The 23,732-nt window shown below is 44.1% G+C and overlaps 1 protein-coding gene across 2 annotated transcripts in view; it reads right to left on the bottom strand.

Moving 5' to 3' along the window:
• PRKAG2 (protein kinase AMP-activated non-catalytic subunit gamma 2) overlaps nucleotides 1–23,732 on the bottom strand; it is a 192,066-nt gene that overhangs the window by 134,776 nt on the left and 33,558 nt on the right. The window contains exon 1 of one of the 2 annotated variants that reach the window (XM_021387826.1): nucleotides 8,028–8,171. The exons of the other annotated variant lie outside the window; for it this stretch is intronic. Within the exon in view, the coding sequence (XP_021243501.1) occupies nucleotides 8,028–8,108 (81 nt within the window). The 5' untranslated portion in view covers nucleotides 8,109–8,171. Of the gene's footprint in view, nucleotides 1–8,027; nucleotides 8,172–23,732 lie in introns of those variants that run through there. 2 annotated transcript variants of the gene reach the window in all.

A 23,732-nucleotide genomic window follows, 5' to 3' on the forward strand; every position in this document is an offset into this window, starting at 1 on the left:
CTTCACTGCTCAGCACCACATCTTTACAGGGCTCTCAGGACTTCCTCCTCTGCTAACACTACTGAGCTGTGAGCATGTCAGCTGCCCTACCAAGGACAAAGAAAGTCACAATATTTATTAATGTTAGTTGCGAACTGCTTCTTTCAGCTCAATCTGTGCACCAGCAGATTTTTTTAGATCAGCCTTGGTTTGTGTCTATTGCAAGCCTATGTAGAGCTCTGAATAGTAAATATACTGCATATGCTAATAGGCTGTGAGCAGAATCCAAAGCTTGAACTCTATGGAATAGAGTACGTAGCTTGGCAGCTCTGACTGAATTTAAAATTACCTTTTTCAGAACAATCCTGTGTAGAAGCCTTTGAGGATTTATATCAAATCACGCAATTATTGCACAAAGAATGATTCAAAACTGACATATACAGGGATTTCCATGCTTTTGATTTTGTTGTTTAGATGTAATAGGCACAGTAGCATATAATAGGACTTGCTACATGGCTTTATTCCTTTAAGAGTAGGTTGCTCATTGCTTTGCTTTTCTCCCTCCCCCATGCCATCAAGACTGCTGCATGTGTTTTGGAGATAGAGACATAAATCGTACTGTGAGACATAGGATGCTGGTGACTAAGTCTCACTATGACTCAATGGGAGTGGGCAGGAACAGATGTACAAAGCTGGTTAGATTTGTGCAAGCCAGCTTTGTACTGCACAGGGCAATTGCGATTTATTTGTGTGCTGTTTGTTTTAAGGCTTGTTCATATTTAAAAAGAACAATCAAGCGGACCTGGATGGTTTGAGATGGTAGAAATGAAATTCAGAGACTTTAGTTTGAGTTCAGCACAATGGTGCCCAAGGCAGCATGGTCCAGGAGTCACCTGGGTGACTGTGCAAGACCAGATGCACACACATCAATGTCAAAGTGGATGCATCACCAGACTTGAAATAACAAAGAGTAAATCACCATAAATTTTTTAAATAAATCAAAATAAATAAATGACCTGCCAGGGAGAAATGAAAATATTCAGTCCCAAAGAAGCACAATCTAAAAAGTTCGGGATTTATTGCTGGCTGAACACCAGCACAGAACCCGATAAGTGAAAATCTCCATCCATCTGGTGATTATTCAATGTCCTATATAAAAAAAACTTGGCAGTTTCATGTACAGCAACAGACACGCCAAGAACTAAAGAGCTACTGGAGCTACTTTTCTCCGTTTCTCACTCGTGGGTTGATGGTTCAAACTGCCACTATTTGATCTTAAAGAGCTGCTGAAAGTGAGAATTTCTCAGGTAAGGGAATAAAGAGAGCAATGAAACCAATCATTCCTTAATATTTGCCTCAAAAAAGCTGTCCATGCTGAGTTACCCTGATCATGGGAAACTGGCAGCCTGCAGCAGACCCTTCGTTTCTAAAGCTCCTGACGGTCATTAAGCTCCAGCACGCTACAGCAAATGTACCTTTTCTTCTGAGGCTGTAGACAAGATTCATCTAGAAAAACTGTCAAGAGCCCATGGACTGTTTTTTGTTTGTCTCTCAGTGTCAGGCTTCAATTGCGAGAGCACATTCCTATGCCGTTCATGGAAAAAATGAAATTTACTTTCAAGTCTGTGTTATCCTGCCAGGATCTTGCCTTTGCAAACCAACCGAGTGTAGCCTGGAGTACGCAGACCTGGGGTGGGATGCAGCCACTTCTGCCTGGAGCCCTGTCCTGTGCACGGCATCCACAGAGCTCAGAGTGGTACAGAAACACTGCTGCCCCCAATCAGTAAATCACAGCCCATCGGTAGGGGCACGCAACAGCCCGATTCATCAGCTCCTTTACACCGAGAACAATGTGGCATTGGGACTGGCAACATGTTTGTGACATGAGGGACAGCCTGGCAAAAGTGTAAATAACAAAATGTTGTGGAAAAAAAAAAAAGAGAGAGAAAGGGTGAGAGAACAGAAGAGAAAGCAAGCCAGCGGGGAAAACAAAATTCTCAATATTCTGTGACACCACAGTCCACATACAATGCCTGCAGCAGCAAGCTCCTGCATACTCCCAGCCAGTGGGAAAAAGTGGTTGCCTTTAAATACTGCAGCTTGATTTACACGTACGGAGGTGTCTACTGACTGGGGAGCGGAGGGAACGTCAGCCTGGTGCTCCACAGACCCTGCTGGCTGCTGGCTCTTTGTTAAGCCCCTTTCTAGGTGCTCAGGCAACTTTCTCTGCAGAGACATTTCCTCCAAGAAGAATAAGTTAAGACAAAGTGAAAGCAGAAGATAACATACTTCAGACCTGGTGAATGTGATCAGATGAATGATGAGGGAATTAGAAAGCAACCAAAAGAGACACTGCTATAAGGAGAGACAGCAAGAGACTGCAAATGTTACCCTTCAGATGGCACGGACTCCGTGCCAACAGAGTTGCTTTCCAATTCTTACATAAGCACAACAAAGGATTCCAAGGTATTGCAGAGAAAAGCGCACATTTTCTGTAAAACAGAACGTCAGCCACAGTAAAATAGCAGAACCACAGCAAACAAAAGATGATTTTGCCATAATGCAATGAGAACACTTGAGACACACTATAGCATGGGGGCAGTCTGAATGGATTCAACGCAAGGACAATCAAGTCTAGTAAATCATCTCTACACTACATAAAGTCACTGCAGTTGGATGTTTTCGCCCAGTTTCTATAGGCCAGATCTCTTAGAAAACCATTGAAGGAAGAAGGAAATAAAACAAAATCAGAAGTGAAAACCTCCAGCTGATGGCCTTGTCTGAGCAGGACTTGCTGGGTTCTCCCTTACATATATATGATTTTAAAAAGTGACATTCACACCAGGCAGAAAATCCCTGCCATAAATACTTGAACTACAACTAATTTTTGCAGCTCAGTGCATTTACGAAGACAGATGCCTACTAATTCCTTTTTTTTTTTTTTCAGTTAATAATTGTGAATAATCTTAACAACAAGAAGAAAGCTTTTAGCTGGAAAATCAGGCGAGTGAGGGATGTACTCTGATCAAGTAGGTCTCAGCAGAAAAAAGAAAGTAAAAAAGGAAAAAAAGTAGAAGCAGAAAATGAGGGAAAGAAAGGAAGAACAGAATGGCTCTGTGCCTGGTATACTGGAGACCAGAATGGGAGCTCAGAGGGGACAGCACATGGAACCCATGGTGAGGGAAGATTCCCCATTTGTTTTCCTGCTCTATTCTCCTTTGTGATTCTGTGGCAGCAGGAAAAAAAAAATTCAAATCTAGTAAATTTACAGTCAGTTTGCTATAGCTTTTCTTATAGCTTTAGAATCACGTAGAAAGAGACAATATATACAGGATGCTGAATTTCACAGGATAGACTATTTGTCTTTCTTTTCCCAAAAGAATGGATGACTTTATTCTCCACTCCCTGAGCTCCTCGTACGATTTGCTGAAGCTGGCAACATAAAAAGCCCTCAAGGACAGAAGGAAGATCAAGTTCTCAGAGACAATACAGAAAAGATTGTCATAGTCACAGTATGATACTGTGCCTTAAAACCAGCTTGTGTGTCCTTCAGTCCTACCATACACTTTGAGCTGAGAGATGCTGAGAGCTGCAGACAAAGAACTGGTACCTCTCTTATTTTTTCTGATTAGCAGTGCCACTCAATACAAATAAGTTACATTACATTGTTCATTCTGTGAGAATCCAAACTTCATTACAAACTGCATATCCAGTTCAGAACAGCTTCGTAGGTGAACTTATGTGACAATACTTTCATTGCCTGTTCTAACTTTCTAGTTTACCTCTGGGAAGGTACCAAGGACACTCAAAACACTAGTCATCTCCCCCATGATTTTGTCTAGCCTCTCATTACAGGGCAGGTAAAAACTAGCATCTCCCTTCCTCTGGTACAGGGCTGCAGGGAAAGGCTAGACAATTTGCTTACCCTTTGGAGACTGGGCACAAGATAAACAAAGCCTGACTTTGACCTCTCCATCTTTAATCATAGACCCACGGAACATCCTGAGCTGGAAGGAACCAACAAAGATCACTGAGTCCAACCCCCGGCTCCATGCAGCACCACCCAAACCCAACCCTTATCTGAGAGCGGCGTCCCAATGCTCCATGAGCTCTGGCACTCGGAACAGTGCCCGTTGCCTTGGGCAGCCCATTCCATGCCCACTGCCCTCTGTTGAGAAGCCTCACAATAGGAACTCCATCGTACTACAGGCACGTCTACACAGCAATCACAAGTGTGGTATCAGCCAGCTCGCTTTCACCCTGCTCCAGCACAAGGGTAGCCATGACAACACCCAGTGAGCGTGGGCTGTAAAATCCCCGTGGGAGGCTGAGTAAATACTCTGGCAATTTAGCTCACTTTGAGCTCCTCGCTCCCGCTGCTGTACGGCTGTCAGGACTCAGCCAGGCTAATTTAAGACGAGCTTCAATCACGTCTCTTCCCGCAGTCTAGACACTCTGTAGGCATCTATATACAACGGGTAGCACAATGAGGTCCTAATCTCTGTTGGTATTTCTAAGTGTTACTCAAGTGTATATTTTCTGTACACAGCTTTGGGTGTTGTATAGGAAAGAGTGTTAGCTCTTTGATGGAGCGGGCACCCATTGCAGAGAAAAGGAAGAGGCCACCGTGTCCACCTGTATCAAATAGAATTTAAATGTTAAGAAAACAGGCCTGCTATAGGACCACGGAGAGAAGGCAGTTTGCTGGAGAGCAGACGTGGGCTGAGCACGTCATGCTTGCAGGCCTCCTCACACCTAGCCCTGCCGCTGGCAAAGGCCGTCTCCAGCGATGAGGTTCAAGAGCACCGCAGCTCTGTTCACAGGGAGGAGTCAGAAGGCACAAGTGAGCACCTCTGGAAGAAAGATGGATACAATACCTGCTCATCTGGGAAACCTCGTGAGCAATGAGGCTGGTGGAACAACACAACAGAGGGATTACTCATCCTCACTTGATATAGCCATTACTGAAAATAAGATTTTTACAGTGGGTCCAGTTTGGAAATAATCCTTATGTGGAAAGGGAAGGACAGAAATAACACACTGTAAGGTTTCCTATTTATTGTACATACATTGTTAACATTTTAAACTGGGTATCTCCCCAAATAAACAGTGTGCTTCTTTCAAGGTCTATGGCTTTTGTTGGTAAGCCTTATTTTTTTTTTTTTCCAGAAATCATTCCCAGTACAGGAAAAACCTCTTATAAGTGAGCTATATTCATTTCTGGCTCCTTTAATAAGTCTTCTAATTTCAACCATGTAAATCCTCATGTGCCCGTTTAAGCACGATGGTTGCAATGGACTTGTCTGAATACGCTGTGGAGAAAAGACTAGTAAGCACTCTTATACTCAGGTAAATCCAATCCAAAACTGAAGCATGATATTTGCACACTTGTGTTCCCCAAAAGTTTTTTCTGCCCTATGTATTGTTTTTTAAACCAAGCAGACACTAGTCAGCCAAAATAGGCAATATTGCATTTGGTTTGGCTGGCAGCTGGTACATGACAATGCTTTGTAAAGCATTTGGTCCTGCCTAGAGAGCATGGGACACGTTTCCAACTCAGGAGGGCTCCCTGGCCATGGTGACAGATGGGCAGAGCGCGAGCCTGGCGTTGCTGGGGCCATTTGGTACATGGCTGTTGCTCCAAGACACATGGCAGACAGTCCCAACCCAGTTTTCACAACCACATAAACCTCCCTTTGGGATCAGTGACCCAGGCTCTGCCAGGGACACTGGATGAGCCTCAGCCCATCGTGGCCACGGGGCTTCACCAAAATCCTGCTGCACAAGAGATGAGCAGCGAAGCAGGAAACAAAACTAAGCAAAGAGAAGTAAACTATTTGTTTCTCAAGGTGAATTAAAACCACAAGCAGGAAACCTCGACTCAGAATAACATTTTTGTATTCTTGCTTGGATTTCTATTTTTAAAGAGAGACGATACTAGCAAAAATTAAGTTAATGTGAGTAATATGGTCCTGAAGGTATACTGGTTATTTTTCTCTTTAAAAACAATAATTTCTATCTGTACATATTAAATAGTTGCACAGCTATCAGTTAAGCATTTGAATGCATGCTTCAGTGACACTTCTTTTGAGCTTCATTAGGATGGAAATTGTACTGCCCACAGTCATTATAAGCAGTTAAATACCTGTTAGAAAAGTGTCTCTTACATCAGAGCAAGGGGATACGTTTACCAAAACATATCACTTCTACAAGCAAAAGCATTAGTTGCTACAGTGAGAAACAGAAGCAGGCTGTCACTGCTGACTGTGGCCTCCAGGGACTGGAAGTGGCAGAGCTCACCTCACCGGGCATCTCTTCTTGTTTTACACACATATAATGCGTGCTCTCATGTTGGAGAATATACATGGCAAACATGTATATAGTCGTTTACTGTGTGGGCATATACGCAACAAGCTCTCATAGTTTTTTTAAGTGTCAGTTCTCTTAAATTTAGATGATTTAGTGTTTCTTGCCTTTTAAATCAGCTCACTGCTGGACTGACTTGGGCGGTGGAACACGTCACAATGGCACAAGGGTCTTCTCTTCCTGATGGAAAACTCGGCTCTGCATACGGCCTGAAACAAATTGTGCTTATGGGTGATTTCCTCCAGCTCTGTGATTTACCTTTAAAGGCTTCCACCAATATTGCTTTTTATTCTCCTAATTTCTTCCTGATGGCTGTAAGACATCCTAGTGCAGATTCATGGTTGCTTGTTTTTTTTTTCCTGTGGTTTTAGCGTGTATTTCAAATTGTGTCATTTATCAGAATGAATACCCTTTCATTCCACTCTCAGTAACCCTGTACAGAAGCGATGAGCAGTGCAGTCCCTGTGGGCTGGCTCTCCTGCTGCCTCCCTTTCGATCCAGTCAGCACTTGAAACGCAGTGGGCTGGCCCCGTGTCAGCAGGATCCGTTTCATCCTCCTGCCACTCACTCCTTCTTCCCACTGAGGCTCCAGGCCCCAGCTCCCAACTTCAGATTTCTCTCATCTCCCAGGGCTGCTCAGAGCCAGAGCAGCCTCTGCTGCCCCACCTCTCCTAGAGTCCAGCCTCCTTCCCATACAGGGATCGAGCTGAAATCTCTTCCCCAGAGCAGACACCCTAATCCATCCCACTCTCTGTGCAGCTGAAATGTGGTCCCGTAGCAACAGCTACAACACAGGGAGCAACAAGCACAGCAGAGAGGAGCTGGCAAAATCCCCCGTATCTTACACTGGCATAAATTCCAGTTACCCTTCACCAAAGCCCTTCCAACACCTCACTAACAGGGCACTGTTAGACCCAAAGCTTTGCATCTGATCCCAAGAAAGAGCCATCATCATTATCGGACGTTCATTCATTCACAGGCCCACGAATTGCAGTGAGCTCAGTGTTAAGTCTGGCAGCAGAAAGGGAAAAATGCAAAAGGAACACGTGAAGGCAACAATACGCATCTTTACCCTGACACAGAGTCAAATATCACATGAAAAGAAGGGCAGACAGCAAATAGAAGCTCCAATCCACGAGCCTACCAAAAAGCTGTAATTTGGGGGTTGCAATGCCTAGCCACAGCAATGGGTTGCACAGCAGTTCAGGCTGCCCTGAGATGATCAGGATGAGAAAACAGGCATTGCAGGATGCAGAGAGCAGATGGTTTCAGGCTGAAATTAAATAAACACCCCAAAAAGATAATCTCTCTTTCCAAAACACTAAGGAAAAGTTATGCAAGGAAAAAAAACCGGCTGCATTCTTTAACTAGATAAAAGAACATTTTGTTCAGCCTTGAAATATCTATTGTAACTAAATGCTGTAAAAACAGGACAACAGCCCTGTGCCAGCCATGCATACAAAAGAGACAAAACAAGATGAAAAAAACAAAATACCCGAGAACCACGCATCTCTTACACAGCCTGAAGAACGCCTCTCAGCAGAGTCCTGCAGTGCACTCAGGCTTCTCCGCTTAAATGAATGCAAAACCTATTCCCTTTTCCAGTCTGTTAGAATAAATGAATTAAAAGAAAAATCAAACCTGAAGGAACCCACAGACAGGCGAGCCACATTCTGACTTACAGCTCTGAAAAATCCTGCAGTCTGGCTGGAAACGTCCATTGAAGAACCGCACGCGAGGCTTTTCCCTAAGGGCAAGCACATTTAAACATCTCAGCCTCTGCTACTGAAGCCGACGCCGCAACAGATGGGGAGCGGGGCTGGGTGTGTTCCTCCTTCCCATCGCAGCGCTGCGCGGGGACAGCAGGAGCGGAGGTAACTCAGGAGAACGCAGGCGACGCTTCGCGGCGGGCTCCGTGCCAGGGATGCTTCAGCCATCGCAGGATTCGATTGCCCGGCTGCGGCGACCCGCTCCGGCAGCGCACCGCCTGCACGAGCGGCTCACTGAACACCGCATCATGAGCCTAGAGCTGCGGGTCCGCCGGGAAAGCCGGCGGGTTCAAATAACCGCGGATGTTTTTTAGTGGGATCGGAAGAGAGCCTGCTTTTGGGAGCGGGAGTTTCACGTAACCGAGGCTGCATCTGCATCGGTGCGCTGGGGAAGGCAGTGCAGAGCAGGGATGGGCGCTGCGCCGGAGCAGCTGAGCCGTGGGCCCACTCTGTGTCGGTACCAAAGGTGCCTCTGTCCTTCAGTTCCCCCTCCAGCAGCGTGAAGGGAGGAAGATTTAATTCGCTTCAAAATTTGCTCGCTGGGAAAACAGGTTGTCCGGCTGCAGTGTGACACTGCCATTAGAAATGAAGATAATAGCACAGTTTTTGAAATCATGTCATGGGAATTAAGCGTGTATGCTAGAACAGCAAGGCAAACCCTCCGACTGCGAGCTGAGCAATGGAGGATATGAGTTTTCTATTTCAGCAACAATTCTTTTAAAAATGTTTCTTCATAATCGTGTTCAGCTCTGATTAAAAGGGAGCCGATAAACAGGAGGAAGACCAACGTGTTGCAAGGGCAGTTAGTGATAGGACAAGGGAAAACAGCTTTAAACTAAAAGAGGGAGCATTTAAGTTAGATACTAGGAAGAAACTCCTTACTCAGAGGGCGGTGAGGCACTGGCACTGCTGCCCAGGGAGCTGTGGGTGCCCCATCCCTGGAGGTGCTCGAGGTTGGGTTGGATGGGGCCCTGGGCAGCCAGCCCTCAGCAGAGAGCTGGAACTGGACGGGCTTTAAGATCCCTTTGAACCAAACCATTTGTGATTCTATGATTAATCCACCGAGCAATCTCATAAAGTGTCATTTACTGGCAAAGAAATCACCTCCAGACCATGAGGCCACGTCCTTGGCCAAGATGTTGTTGAAGTCTGCCACGGATCAGGTCACCCCTAGTAGAACAACACTAATGTTAGGGCAAAAAGCAGAAAGATCCTATTGCAGCTTCCAATATTTCAACAAAAGGCATCAAAACATTCATGCAAAGAACTGACACCTCTCTGGAGAAACAGGTGGCCAAAGCCTGAGCCATGAGGTTTTGCCAACCCTTTCTTGGCCATTTCAGAATAACTTTTGCCAGGATGGACTGAAACAGTTTTTAATGCAGGGGGCTTGCTTTAATTAATGGCTACTGGCTCCTAAATCATGACAGTGTGAGCAGTGTGGCTTACACACTGCTCTCTGACTGTCCATCCTACTCAGAACTCAGCACAATGCGTGGCAGGAGCTTGCTCCCCTTTGCACGCAGGTGCAACCAGCGCTGCCCTTTATTCTGTCCAAATCAAATAACAAACATCACCAAAGCCAGGAAGGAATTCTTGTTCAGCAGCACCAGAGGCATGCTGGGTGCGCTTCCATCTGCTAAAACGCATCCCTTCTGAGCAAAAAGACTGCAAACAGTACGTGGTTTTCGCTCACAAATGGCAGCTATTGCTTGGAGCACTCTGAGACAAGCTCAGCGTCTGCCTCCTTCAATACAGAAATGAACAAATATTTAGCATTTAGGAGGCTTTTCCCCAGCTTAATGAATATTTTATGCATGCGGAACATACAAATAGTTTGGGAAAATAAACAAGCTTCCTTTTATAATTCTGTTTCAGTGTTACCAGAGAAATTAATCTACCAGCTGGGGCAAGCAAAACACATTTGTGCCTGTCCCACCGCAGCTGTAGGAGAAAGGACCCATCTGTGGCTGTTCTTAGAGAGGACAAAAAGGAAGACTGGTGCTGTCTTGGAGTAAAAGAGGTTCTCCTCCAAACTGCACCACAAAGCAAGGATCAGCTCAAACGCTTCCGTGTATAGGAAGCTTAAAAGGATTATTCTGATTAAAGATCAGATCAAATAAAACGGGTATTATAAGCCAGGAAACTGTCTCATCTCCTTAAATCATTCCTTTCAGATCACGCCCAGAGCTCAGTTTGATACAGCCAATTTAAAGAAACACCAAGACCTGTTAAAGGTTTTTTGTTGTTGTTGATTCGTCTTCAAAACCAATTCTGGTCTCTAAGACTGAAATGGCACAGATTCCACCTTGAAAATATCCCCTTCCTCCCCCACCTTTGGATAAGGAATAGAAGCAAGAGAAACACATTGCACAACCACATCTGAGATAAGCAGAACAGTTAATGGTTTAGATTCAATTTCATAAATATTTGCTGAAATAGTTGTTGGATTCCATCCAGCTTCTGACATCCACAAAAAAACACTTAGCAATTTGCCATTCTCTTTTACCCATCTGGGATGAAAAATAGGCAAGAATTTTTGCTATTATTTTTACAGCTATTAAATGATTGCTTGCATTTATGCAGCACGTGTCCTGCCTAAGAACCCCCAAGATATTCTTAAACCCACAGGTCTGAGGTGTCAGTTGTGACTGCCAGTGCACGTGCTCTGATGTGAGATGGCGAGGCTGTGTTTGCCCAGAAGTGAAATGCAGCAGCCTTGGTGACAAAGAGTAGGTGCACATCATCTCACACGAGGTCATGCAACGTAAGAATGCCACCCAAAGGCAACCATCAACATATGCTTGCAAATATCCTTTGCTGACAAATTCTGGGAGTCTGTAAGGATAGGGATCCAAAATTCCAGCTTTTTCCTTATGCACTAAGGAAAGTCCTATAAGCCTCCAGAAAGTGTTTTACATAATCATCTTTTCATGCAAATAGATTTCTCAGTGTTTCTTTTTGTTGTTGCTTGAACCCACTTGTGCCTTCTGCGGTGAATCAATCTCTCACTTGTGGTCCATAGATCAGAACAGGAGGAAAGCAGATGCATGACTACCTCGTTCTCACCAGCCTCGAGCTACGAAGCTGGCTGCCTAACTGGAACAGTCGCTGTTGTACCAGCTGTATCTTGTTTTTCAATTTGAAGAGTTTAACAAAAAATTCAGAGCCAGACTCTCAGTCAGCTTCAGATTCTGTTGCACACAATTCCTGCACAATTCGCTCACTCTGTTCCAAAACACTGATCCTATTTCTTCTTTTTGGTCCAAGTGCAAGCCTAAAATATCATGAATTTCCAACTGGCAGTACAGCAACCTTCCACCATTTCCCAGAGGAAACAGAAAGGCCTTGCCATTGGTTGGTGTTATTTATATGCTATAATTTTCACAAAGATCCAGTGGTTTTGTAAGTACTACATGAATGAGTTCATAGGGCCTACTTCCATTAAAATTTCCTTGTCCTGACTTACTAAGCAAGCAGTCCTTAAAAAAATCCATGGAGAAACTGGAAGATGGAAGCATTCAGTTGAGCCAGAGCCCTGCAAGGTAGGGCAGAGCATTTGTTCATTGTAGGTCCTTTTTCATATACCTATTTACATGGAATGCTGTCACTGTATTTATGGATGCCTTAGTCCTGCAAAATGCTGCAGGGAGCAGCAACCAAAAGCAGCATGCAGCACAGATGTGCACCATGGCATCCTGCAGCCAAGAAGGCAGCACAGCTGGGGGAAGCAATGCAACTCCTTAAAGAGCATGAAAAGCCACAGCAGTGGTTGGAAGGCAAGGAGGGCCCAAGTGGAAGATGAACTGGGGACAGAAAACCACTGAGTAACACCATAAATGACACCAGTTCCTGAGAGGACGTGGTCTCTTGGGAGCAGATTCTTGGCAAAGGGCAGCTGTGATCTGCAAGGACTGGAAAAGAGAGTACAAGGAAAAAAAAAAAACATTGCATCCCAATAGTAAGAGGTAGCAATGAACTGTGGAGCTCATTACCAAAGATAATAACAATTTAAAAATTAAGGTGGTGGAGATGAAATGGAAAGAGAGAAGAGAAATACCCTATGCAAAACAAAATCTACACTTCATCTTTTATTCATCTCAGTGACAGCTTTTTCTTTGCAATTTTTCAGCATGATCTACCAAGCAATGAAACGAACAGTTGGAATTTGTGACTCACTGTTGACAAGCCAGAAGCAGAGCATCCATGCGAGATCCATCAAAACCCAGTGAGTAAGCACCCATCTCTCTGGAGGAGGAGCACCCCACAAGCCTCTGCAGCCAAGGCACTGTGCTAGGGATGCCCTGAACCAAAAACAGGACATATGCACGCAGCTGATACCCGCTCAAATTAATATGCCTAGCTCTTCAGTAGCTGTTTATCTTCTCTGTATTTACATGTATACCCAAACCAAAACCATACTGAAAAGTTTGAGTGCTCATACAGAGACAGCTTTGGAGGCTGAGCAATAGCAGCCTTGTGCCCTATGCTGTGCTGACCTTTCCCACCTCATCCCCATGTCTAGAGACAGACACAGCCTGCTTCCTCCATGGCTGCGGCTGGAGGCACTGCTGGAAAGGTGTCAGAGCAGGGCTGTGATGGGGCCAATGGATGTTTCTGAGTGACAGGGGAGAATTATTTGGGTTGGGCTGGGATGTGGTGCCCAGTAACTCATGAAGGACCGACACTTTGGATGCTAATACTCTACAACAGAGGTGAGGTCCCTGAGGGATATCCTGATATCCATGGAAGAATAAATCAGAGCAAAATTAATGTAGGAGATTCAGTGGTCCCTCATTCAGCCTTGCCTGAGGTGGATTGCAATACTGGTACCAATGAGGTATTGGGAGATTTTAAGTCAGAACTGTGCAGCACTCAACAGTAGCTATTGCTGAATCAGTGTGACCTGAATTACAGTGTAGAAAAGAACAGAAACAGTTCCACAAAAGAACAGAGGAAGGATGATACTGCGGCATCCAGAAATGAGAGAAAACCACATGGGAGTAGGAACTGGTGGGTCAACAAAAAAGCTCAGACTGTGGGCTTCAGCATGAAGCCCTGTACTTCTGCATGCACACCAAGACTTCACACTGGAACTATGAGAACCTGTACTCCGCAATGTCACTTCCCAGCTTCACTGGTCGTCAAGTGGGACCTCCAAGGACGAGTGCTTCCATGAGGACATAGCGTGGATGTGTCCAGCGCAGATGCCTCAGCTCTGCTGCTGCCTCTGCTCCAGGTCCTTCAGGTCCCCCTCCCCACAGGCATGGGGGAATCAGCCCAAGAAGCCAGGGAATGGTTTGGGATATAAGGAGGCAGCAAGGAGAAAGAGGTGGTGGTCATCAGCTCCACCTGAAACCTACCCCACCGGAACTGTCTGTGGTATTTTAAAGCTTTTGGTTTAGGGTTTGAGGCTGAGAACATAAGATGTTATAGCACATCTGCAGCTCTCTGGAGAGCACTAATTATTTACCTAAGAGAAAGCATCCCGCTGCAGTAACATCATGGCACAGCCATCCAGGAATTAAGATGTTCTTGCAGGTTGCACAGCCTGTTTTCTTTTCTTTGAGCTTTATGTCTATTTGTCACTCATCTTAGGGCCCAGTCATGCTGGACACTGAGCTATTTCACCTACATTGTCCTCACAACTCCAGGGCACAGGTAAATTACTCACGTACTCCTGTGTTTGCACAGCCTGCCTAGGGACAGAATGTTCTTCATATTGGGGATTCTGGGTTTTTTAAGGCACTACATGCACGTACCAACTTCGCTGCATGCTAGTCTAAAGTATGCAATAAATAGTAACCATTAACTCTGAATTGAAGCAAGAGTCCACCTAGAAAAGGATAAAGCCTACATGCCATAATGAGCAGTTAAAATGTCATCAAAGGTGTAGAAGGTGAAGAACAAAGATCCCCACTGGTATCAACTGGCTGCTGAAAAAAAAAATGGAGGTAACACTGCCCTGCAGCACTTAAAGTCAGCACTGTCAGAAAATAAATGCTTTTAAATAAATCTAATGCGATGCAGACAGTTGGCAAAGAGTCAAAAACTCACCATAAAGAATGTGGTAAACATATTTGTCATCTTAATGAAAGTAAAGTACAGCAGTTTATCTGCTCGTTTTCATTTACAGAGGCATGGATTAGTGGGAGGCTGAATGCCATGGGTACGAGCAACGTGAACACTTGCAGACTGGCAGGAACTCTTGAGGAATGGTCACAACCCTAATACCATGCTAGTTTATATCAGAAAGAGCAGTCAGACATTTTACACTGTAAAGAGAGGGATTTCTGGACAACAGAAGGATTATTTACCTGCTTAAGAGCAAGGCTGTTTCATTGCCAGTGCAACACCTGCAAGTTGCCCAGCTCTGAGAGAGCAGCCTGGATGGCTCCAGTCCCTGGAGGTTTTCCAGAGCTGTGGAGATGTGGCACTGAGGGATGTGGTCAGTGGGCATGGTGGGGTGGGTTGACAGCTGGACTTGGTGGTCTTCTCCAACCTTAATGATGCCATGACTCCATGAGCTTCTGGAGAAAGAATCCCAGCAGGTGCTGGTAAGTGGCCAGGTAACGCCAATCACAGGGGCCTCTCACAGAGCCATGTTCCTTCCCCATAGGGCAGCAGGAGACCTGGAGGCAAAGCCCTGCTCCTTCACTGGGGCATCTCCACTGGCACAGCAGAACCTTGCGGTAATGAGCTCTGAATAGATGCCATTTGTGATAAGAGTTCAGTGTTTATTTAAGTTTGCAAAGAGCAGTCCTGGATATAGGAATCATCCGGTGAGAGTGCAGTTATTTTAAGAAGAAGTGTTTGATTTCCACTGCGGGGAATTATTTGAAAAAAAAAATAGAAAATAATAAAATTAAAAACCAACAAATAAGAGCACTCAGAGTTCAAGTTTTACTTCCTATTTTTACCACGTCAATAATAATTTAAAGCAATCTGCCCCCAGCGGAAAGAAAAGCATGTTCTTAAAGTCCCTGACCGCAGGCAACAGCCTTTTAAATATGTCTTAGAAATACAATTTCCCTAAAGAAAAGTGAATGTAATTTGGCTTTAAGGAACTCCACAAATAACCAACAAATTAATAATATAATGACAACCCTCAAATACAACTACAAAGGATCACTGCAGAAGAGAAGCTTATGAGCATTTCTTTAAAAAGAATTCTAAGTTTTGTTGAAAAAGTGAGAGGGGATTGCACACAAAACAGTCAGGCTATCAAAAAAGGTTTTCACTTGAGAGATTCATGAAATAACAGAAAAGGGGCAGCCTTTTGGAGCGAGAAGCCTATGCACACAGCAAATAGAAGGGTATAACTGGATTCATCTCACTCATCTCCAGAATTTGAGCAATAATAGTAATAATGTGTGAGAATATATATACCTCCCTTATAATACATACACATTTAAAGATATGGATACATGTATAAAAGCTAGTGCTGCACATGAATACATTCAGGCCTTCCCATCTTCCCTGGTCCATACTCTGTTATATCTGTATGTTAAGGAGTGAAAGACATACCCATGCTCTGCTCCCAGCCACACCTCAGACAAACTTCCTCATATGGAATGCCTCCCCCACAGGCACCTGGGCTCCCAGACATCCCTGGACACCCCAGTCCCAACCAGGGGAGCAGCACAAGGCCCAGAGCTGCTGCATCCAGCAGTGGCTCCACACATCATTACTGCATAACCAGCACTCAGCTCAGTGACTAAATAATGAACAACTTCACCCACTTTCATGAACCAGCAAATAACCCACGGCCATTACCACGCTGCCTGGCCCTCACCAGCTCTTCTGTCTCTCAAGCTTTCAGTTTTCTACACAACAGCTACTGCTCATTATCTACGGATGAAATCCAATCAGCAGACTTGATTGTTTTATGAGCATCTTCCTGGCACTTGTTTTAACATCCACTGGACAGCATTTGTAATTACAAGGTTTGCCAATATTAAAATCCCATCAAGAACATTCTCATTGGCTCTCTTAGTCATAGACACCTGAGACTCATTCCCAGCTGCACCCCACTTTGCTGAAACCAAGCAGCACAGCTGAAGAAACAGCCCTGGAGAAAACCAGAAGTCAGCAGGGATGCCCCAGTTTCATCTCAGTCACCACTTCTAACCAAAAACATAATTATGCTGAAAAAATACTCATGGCTGGGACCAGAATTCTAAACTCTGTCTTTAAAATGTGGAAGATATTTTGCTTAACCAGAATTAAACCTGAAGTTTTTGAGCTCCAGTGGGGCACTCTGCAGTTACCAGCACCAGGTGAGCTTCTGAGCAGGAACAAGGCTCTAGAACAGCAGGATCACCCATTCTGAAGGTTGGAGAATTAAATCTTGTTTCTTGGGCAGGATTCTGTAATTTAAAGCATCATTTTCTGCTTCTTTGGACTACACGCTATTCAGACATACTGCCCTTTTATTGAACAGCGTGTATAAACCAAGCACCAGTTAGTGTGATTTTGATACAGTGATGATAACACAGCATTAAACAGGCAGCATTAGGAACCCTGGGGGGGTGTTTGGTAGGACACCAGCACTAAGTGTGACAACCAGCACCACTGGATCAACAAACAGCCAGCAGCTGAGGGCTGTGCAAACCACTCCAAGCCTTTCACCCTTGCCCTTTCTGTTGGATACCTCTGCAGTGCTCCTGCCAAAGACAACCCACCCCTACAGTTCATTAAAATACTCTGAAAAGAGAACTGTATTTTAGAATGTATTAATTACTAAGTGTGCTTACTGTTAGCACTGTTTATTTCAAGAACGCAAAAGGTAGCAGCTGTTTTGGAAAAGGAGTAAATACAGCTCCAAAATACTCTTGGATTGCCCTCTCGTAGCACTCAGAGTGAAAACACAACTAATGTGCCATAATATGCCAGTTATAACATCCCAGAACAAAATAAACATTTCCAACCACACAGGGCTTAAGTTATTTGTTTCTCCAGGACCACTGACTCTCGTCTTGATTGCAAAGAAATTTGAAAAGCAAATTTCCCAGTCCCTTGGCCTTGCAGTCCCACGCACCTGAAATACCAACATTTAACCAACTGCAGGGGGTCCTCGGGGACCTCCAGCTGCGGTGCTGTCTGCACAACGGCATGTGTAATAAGCTGTCTTTCACCTCAGCCAAAGCTTTTATGCAGGATTTTTCTCTGCACAAGCTACTCTTCAGTGTTAGATCCCAACTGCCTCTCTTCAGACCCTCAGAACAGACTTCCACTGAAGTTTTATTGACAGACACCATTTCAGGGAAAGGAACGTAGGAACATCTTAAACTTCAACGTAGCAACATGATGTTTCAGTGCTTTTGGAAGATCAACTGGGGAGTCAGATTTTTGCGTAGAAGCAGAAGAAAATCTGCTTACTTCCAAAAGACCTCAGCTACACAGGAATCTCCCACAAAACACTCTTGCCTCCACTGCCAACCCTTAAATGAGGTCTGGGAAGGGGTGGAGCCAGGATCTACCCCTTCTGGTCACTCAGATTGCATGCACCTGAGCTCCCCTGGGTTGGCCCTGCCTTCCCACCAGGTGCTCAATCGCTGGTTCAAGCCATGACTTAGCATTTCCACTCCAATGGCTAACCTTCTTCTTGAACATATTACTCACTTTAGTTTTGGAAAAAAAAAATAGGTTTATCTTGGGAAGAGCTAGAGTTTGAAACTCTTGTACTGAAAGAACAGATGTAATGTTCTTGCATGGGCTGTATAGCAGGTCACTGGGAGAAGAGGTGATTCACATGCTCAAGGGTAAAGCAAATTGAGAGCTTTGGTCAAAACAAATGGAGAGCTTTGGGACAGGAAGAATTTCCTCTTCTGCTTTCTCTCCTGCTCCAGTGTGAAAGTGCTTTGTTTGGTTGTTTGCTTTTCATCTTTTGATGTGTGGTCCCTCTTCCAGGGCCACCTGGGAAATTTATCTAACAAATTCTTCCTGCCAGGAAAGTATATTTTAAAGTAAAAAGCTGGTAGCATACTTGATGACTCCAGCCCCTTTCCTGTAGCATGTCATGGTTGTGGCTTTTGGTTTTTGTGATAGGTCTCGGCTTTGTTATTAGAAGCTGGGAAATATGATGTGGACCGTTGTGTGTGTATGTGTGGCTCGGTGTACAGGGTGTCGTAAGTGTTCTGTTGATCCTTGTAGTGTGAAGCCTTTGAAGGCGGCTAGTACAATGCTGACAGATGAACACCTCTTAAGAAAGAAAGAGCTGGAGATGTTTCTATCCAAAAAAAAAAAAAAAAAAAAGCAAGCACAGCACTGTGAGGACATATCCTAAATTTTCTGTCCCTCTCTCTCAACACACACATGCAACAATATGCTCACTGGCAACAAGTGCCATTGCACACAGATCTTTTTAAGAAACTTAACTTGTTGTAAGCAACCACCAGCTCAGCTCGTTCCTCCAGATGTAACCACAAACATTCAGCTGCTGCAACTATGCTTTCAAGCCAAATTCATCTCTTTTTTTCATAGAGGAAATGAGGTAGCAGGACAATGCAGAGCAGTCCACAGTGAACTTTCCCCACTACTGAAGTTCTTTGGTTTATAAAAATCACAAAGAGGCAGTTCCTGTGTCAGCTGCTCAGAATGCTGCAGAGCAAGTCAGCAGTAATACCTTTGTAATACCTTACAAAACTAGTTTTAAGGTCATAAACTTGATATATGGCTTTAGATACAGACACATATTCAAAACTGGGATTGCATCTGAATCAACTATTTGGCAATTTCTTTTTTAACAACCTGTTTTAAGTCGCCTTTAAGCCTTGCCAAACAGCAATGAGAAAGAGCAGAAGTTTTCCAAAGCTGCATCTGCCCCAAACAGGAACTGACTGGGGAAACTTCAGCCAAAATATTTCAGCCGTTTCTCAAAAACGTTGCAGGAAAATGTCTTTTTTTTTTTTTAATACCAAAAGCAATTTGATGGTGACTTCTAGTGGGAAATTTCTAGCTCATCTTTGGTTTTAATCTAAGAGCCTCAATTCAGCAGGGCAGACTGTGAACCAGGCAAACATTTCTGTCCTTGCAAAAAGGCACCTAGATGCAGCTGCTTTATATGGGGACATTGACACATACATTGGACAGGCACTGGCAGCAATGGGACTGGCGCTGGGGGCTGAACAACTGGCATCGTCAAGAGGTAAAAGAGGAGAAGGAGGATGGGAGAGAGTTTGATAAGACTAGCTAAGCAGTAGCCACACGTCTGGAAATATCTCCAGTGGAGCAAGGGGAGGCAGAGGTATAGGACAGAACCTAAGCCTGGGCAAGGGGATTGAAACTGAGCTGAGACATCTATAAAGAGGAAACCAGGATTAAGAAAGAGCCATGAGGTAGAGTCAGTGCAGAGAGGGGCTCTGTCCCCTCACAAGGTGGGAATGAGGTGATTTTGCAGTGGACGGACAGATTAACGTTCACTATTGACTGCCTCCAAAAAAATTAAGAGAATTGAATCCTCTTGCGGAAACAAGGATATGAGATTGGGTACTCTGATGTTATCAGCAGGAGTCAACCCAAACTTAGGTGTCTCAGCCTAAGTGTCTACATGTGATCCAGTGTTTAAACTCATAGGATAGCAAATGGATATTAAAGGTGGCATTCAGCTGCCCAAACAGAGATCCCTACTGCCACTCAAGAACAGGAGACAAGACACAGGGCTGACAGATCTGCCACAGCATCTACCCATGATCTGTGCTCCACAAGAGAACACTTCACCAATATGCCTGGTATCCTTTGGCAGGAAATGTGTTGTTCTTCTTTGCAACTGATGTAACTTCTGCAAAGAGAGGACTGAAGCTGGTAGCACTGCCCAGTGTCTGCATGTGTGCGGGGAAGCTGAAGGCCTGGTAGGATACCTCAGCTTAACTCAAATGCTATATTACAGGCTTACACATCAGCAGCTGTACCTTAATGCATCTGTAGAAAAGAAAGGAATGCAAGTTGGATAGAGGACTTATATCCAAACATTTCCTAACTTTGGCCCTCACTTTGTAACCTTACCAATATTCTTTCAACACTTCTTGGGTGGGTATGCTTATATAAAATCTTTATACATTAATTTGGGCTGGAATAGTCAAAAACACCTAATGAAATAAATACAAATCCTCTTTGATTCATAATAGCCATTAAAACAGCACTACGCATACATAATAAACAGCATGTTCTTTGCTGTTGAGTACCTCTGCCAATTAAAGCAACCCCATTGCTGGTTTTCCCAACCACCAAAGACAAATACAGTCAAAAAAAATTATTTTTGAAAGTCAATAGCGAGGCAAGCTCTCCCACCGAGAGGAGGGCCAGCCTGGCCTATTTCACTGCCTCCTGCCCTTACGTGCTTGGGGAATTCAAACTCAATGCAAACTGTATGTAACTTGTGAAGAGCAAAGAGGAAGCTCAAAGTACTATAAAAAGGTTGTGGAGGAGAACAACTGGAAACAAAGAACAACAACAAAATGCACATGTGTTTCACACTGTGTTGACTATGAGTACTTTTTGTTTGAAATCTCAAAAACAAGATCAAGCACTTCATGCCCCAAGCCTGATGTGGATATTTGGCAATCACCTATCTGTGTGCAAAAGAATAAAGAAAATGCTGCCCTTTGTACTTCTGTACTAGCTGTTTACTTTCTGGCAAGAGTTCGCAGTTCCTGAGATCTTATAATACTTCGTGCATCCACCGAGCTGCAAAGGTTTGAGAACTCTACAGACCCTGGGCCAACATTTTAACTAACAACTACAAAAGAAGAGCTGAGATCTTCAAAGAGAAAGAGGAAGGAAATCAGCTGTCAACCTAAAAAGAAAAAAGGCAGATGATTTATTGCTCACCAGTTTACTTTGGCAAAAAAAAAATAAAAAAATCCTATGAGACTAAATTATGAAAGGCAATAGAAGCTTCAGTCCTCCCCCTGCAAAGAGGCACTGTGTCCTCTTCAGCAGGGATGGGCTACCCAGTCCTTTATAGAGCCACCAATGGGCAAGCTGTCCCAGTCCTTCTGGGTAACCAGAGATGACTCTTCAGCACTCAGGTGAACTGACACGTCCATCTACACTGAAGAAGCCCTTCAAAAAAGCAACAGGGGCAGGTGAAATGTTCAGGCAGACTGTACCCAACTGTTTGGTTTTTTGCCATCTTTAGCATTAATTGTGGAAAATATTTGAGATATTTCATGTTGGTGATCTACCTAAAGCTAAAACAAATCATGCATTTCAGATAAAAGTAGCTAAATATTGTCAGTAAGAAAGAATCATAGTTCATTCACACTCACACAACTGCAAGAGAAAAATAAGTCTTGGGTTATTTTGCATATCCTGCCCTGGAGATACAGTGCTCAGCCAGGGCTTACTACAAAATTGCTTTTGGATCTCTTGTGATCAGGGGAGTCCTCAGCACACAAATTGAGGTAAAAAAGATCTTTCTTCTGTGCTTCCCTGGCTGATGCCAGACAAAGGAGGGGAGGTGAAGTCTCTCTGGAAAGCACAGGAGTGAAAAAGAGGCACAGAGATGTCACAGGAGTCAAAGAGAAAGGGCGAAAGAAGGAAACTGATCAGCAAGCAGCAGAAGTGGGAAGTAGGAATGTAGCAAGAGTACAGGAAAAGGAGACCATGATTGATAGTCTGTATATAATTCAGTGTTTTTCACTGAGGAGATCTCAGAGCTCTGTAATTAGGGAAAAATATGTATATATATTTTGCCATAGAGCTATCAACAACTCAGATCATCATAACTGTAGTTTCAGCTGAAGAAGTGCTGGGTTAGTTTAGAGTACACAAATTTGTGTTATCCCAAATGACAAAGCTCTTAAGCTTTGCTAATGACCTAAAATGATCCCCAGGCCTCCTAGAGCTTGATGGCTCTCAAATAGTGTTTGTTAACAAATATCAAATACTAATGCTAATAGCAGTCAAGAACATGCACTATGTAGCAGCAACAGCAGTCTCCACAGGCTATGTTTCCCTGCTGAGATCCATGAGTACTTTTGACTATGAGCAGCATCTTATTACATAAAGAAATATTTAGATAATTATAGCAACCAAGAGTGATTTCAGCAAAAAACTACCCTACTTTACTCAAGTACTTCAACACCTTAATAGAGTAATTCAGCTCTTGGTGCCTGTCCTACATAGTTGCAATCTTTTTGAGCAGTTCCAAAGTAATGCCACCTTCAAGACAAAATGTCTAAATTCTGGAGGTAAGGCAGCCCAGCAGGCAGCCCCCACGTGCTGAGAGCAGAAAGAAATTCCAAAGCCAAAATGCTATTCAGAAGTTTGAAACTAAATAAGGAATTTTTGCCAGAAAAGCTCTGCGGCAAAGTGGCCTGGCTGAACTGCCGGCTGCCAGGGAAACGTAAGAGTGGATGGCTCTGCAAGGGGCAAGGCATTCTCTGCTGCCTGAAGTGACAGGTTGGCTCCTGTTCCTACGCTGCAAATGGCTTTTGCAGCCCGCAGTGCAAATTTGCAAGAGAAAAGAAGTGCAACAAATTAAAAATGTTATGAAGATGAAGGCAGAAAGTAGTTGCAAATTAGGATTTTCCAGGCTGCAATTGTTTGTGGGTTGTTCTTCAATGATTCTGGGTTTATAAGGTTGTTATTAGAAATATAGTCATAGGTCACTGCAAATATTTGATGAAGCTGTTCACTTGCTATTCATTTTTATGGAATTGTGTAAGATGCTTGTAGGCTAAAGCTTCAAGTCAAGAAAGGCTCACCAGGTGAATAAGGAGAGGAGTTCGCAATAATAGTAACTTGCAAATAAAACTTCTCATGCCTAAAGGGTTTTACAAACATGATCCAGTTCATCTTCACAATAATTCTATTAAGGAGGTAAGGACAAGTTTTCCTCCTTTGTAGAAATCAAGAAAAGAAAGCAGAGCTTGCCAGGGATTTACCCAGATCCACTGTGGGAGCAAGCAAGGGCCAGTGGGTTTTGATGCTCAGTCATGCACCAGCCCACTCATGTCTCTCAGAAGTATGGTTTGATTTTGGGTGGTCCTGTGTGGAGCCAGGAGTTGGACTCGATACTCCTCATGGGTTTCTTCCAACTCGGGATATTCGATGATTCTGTGTTTCCCTTTCTCACCGCAGCTATCGGATCTGTGGCGAATTCCTTCTTGCAAGGTCTGCTCCTGTGTCAGAGCTGTCAGCTAACATTTCAACAGAAAGACATGAGGATACTTTCCAATGAAACAGTTCGGCAGTGGGACAAATTAGGACCCTTTCTTCTTGCAGGCTTGGCACAGAAGGCTCATTAAAATTAACAACAGATATGAGACTCGTGTGCAAAAGAAAGCGATTAGAGCCTTAAACCAGTCAACATCAGGATTACCGCATCGTTCCACTTCAACAACTTCCTCCCTGCCCACACGGACGCTGCCTTCCAAAGAAGGTTGTTCCTACTTGCTTTCTTTTTCGCAGGGATTGTTCTCAGACAAACACAAATCTTCTGTATTCAGCGCTGCTGTCGGAGCTGCCTGTGGGGAGGGTGGGTGACTTTAAAAGTGGCAACACCTGGATAACTGGGAACGTGAGGATTAGGTATTGTTAGAGAAGTCTTCAAACAAAACAATATCCAAAGCTTATAATTCAGCAAAGAACTGACCAGAGGGATGAAGGTGT

Source organism: Numida meleagris, chromosome 2, assembly GCF_002078875.1.
Source record: "Numida meleagris isolate 19003 breed g44 Domestic line chromosome 2, NumMel1.0, whole genome shotgun sequence".
NCBI lineage: Eukaryota > Metazoa > Chordata > Aves > Galliformes > Numididae > Numida > Numida meleagris.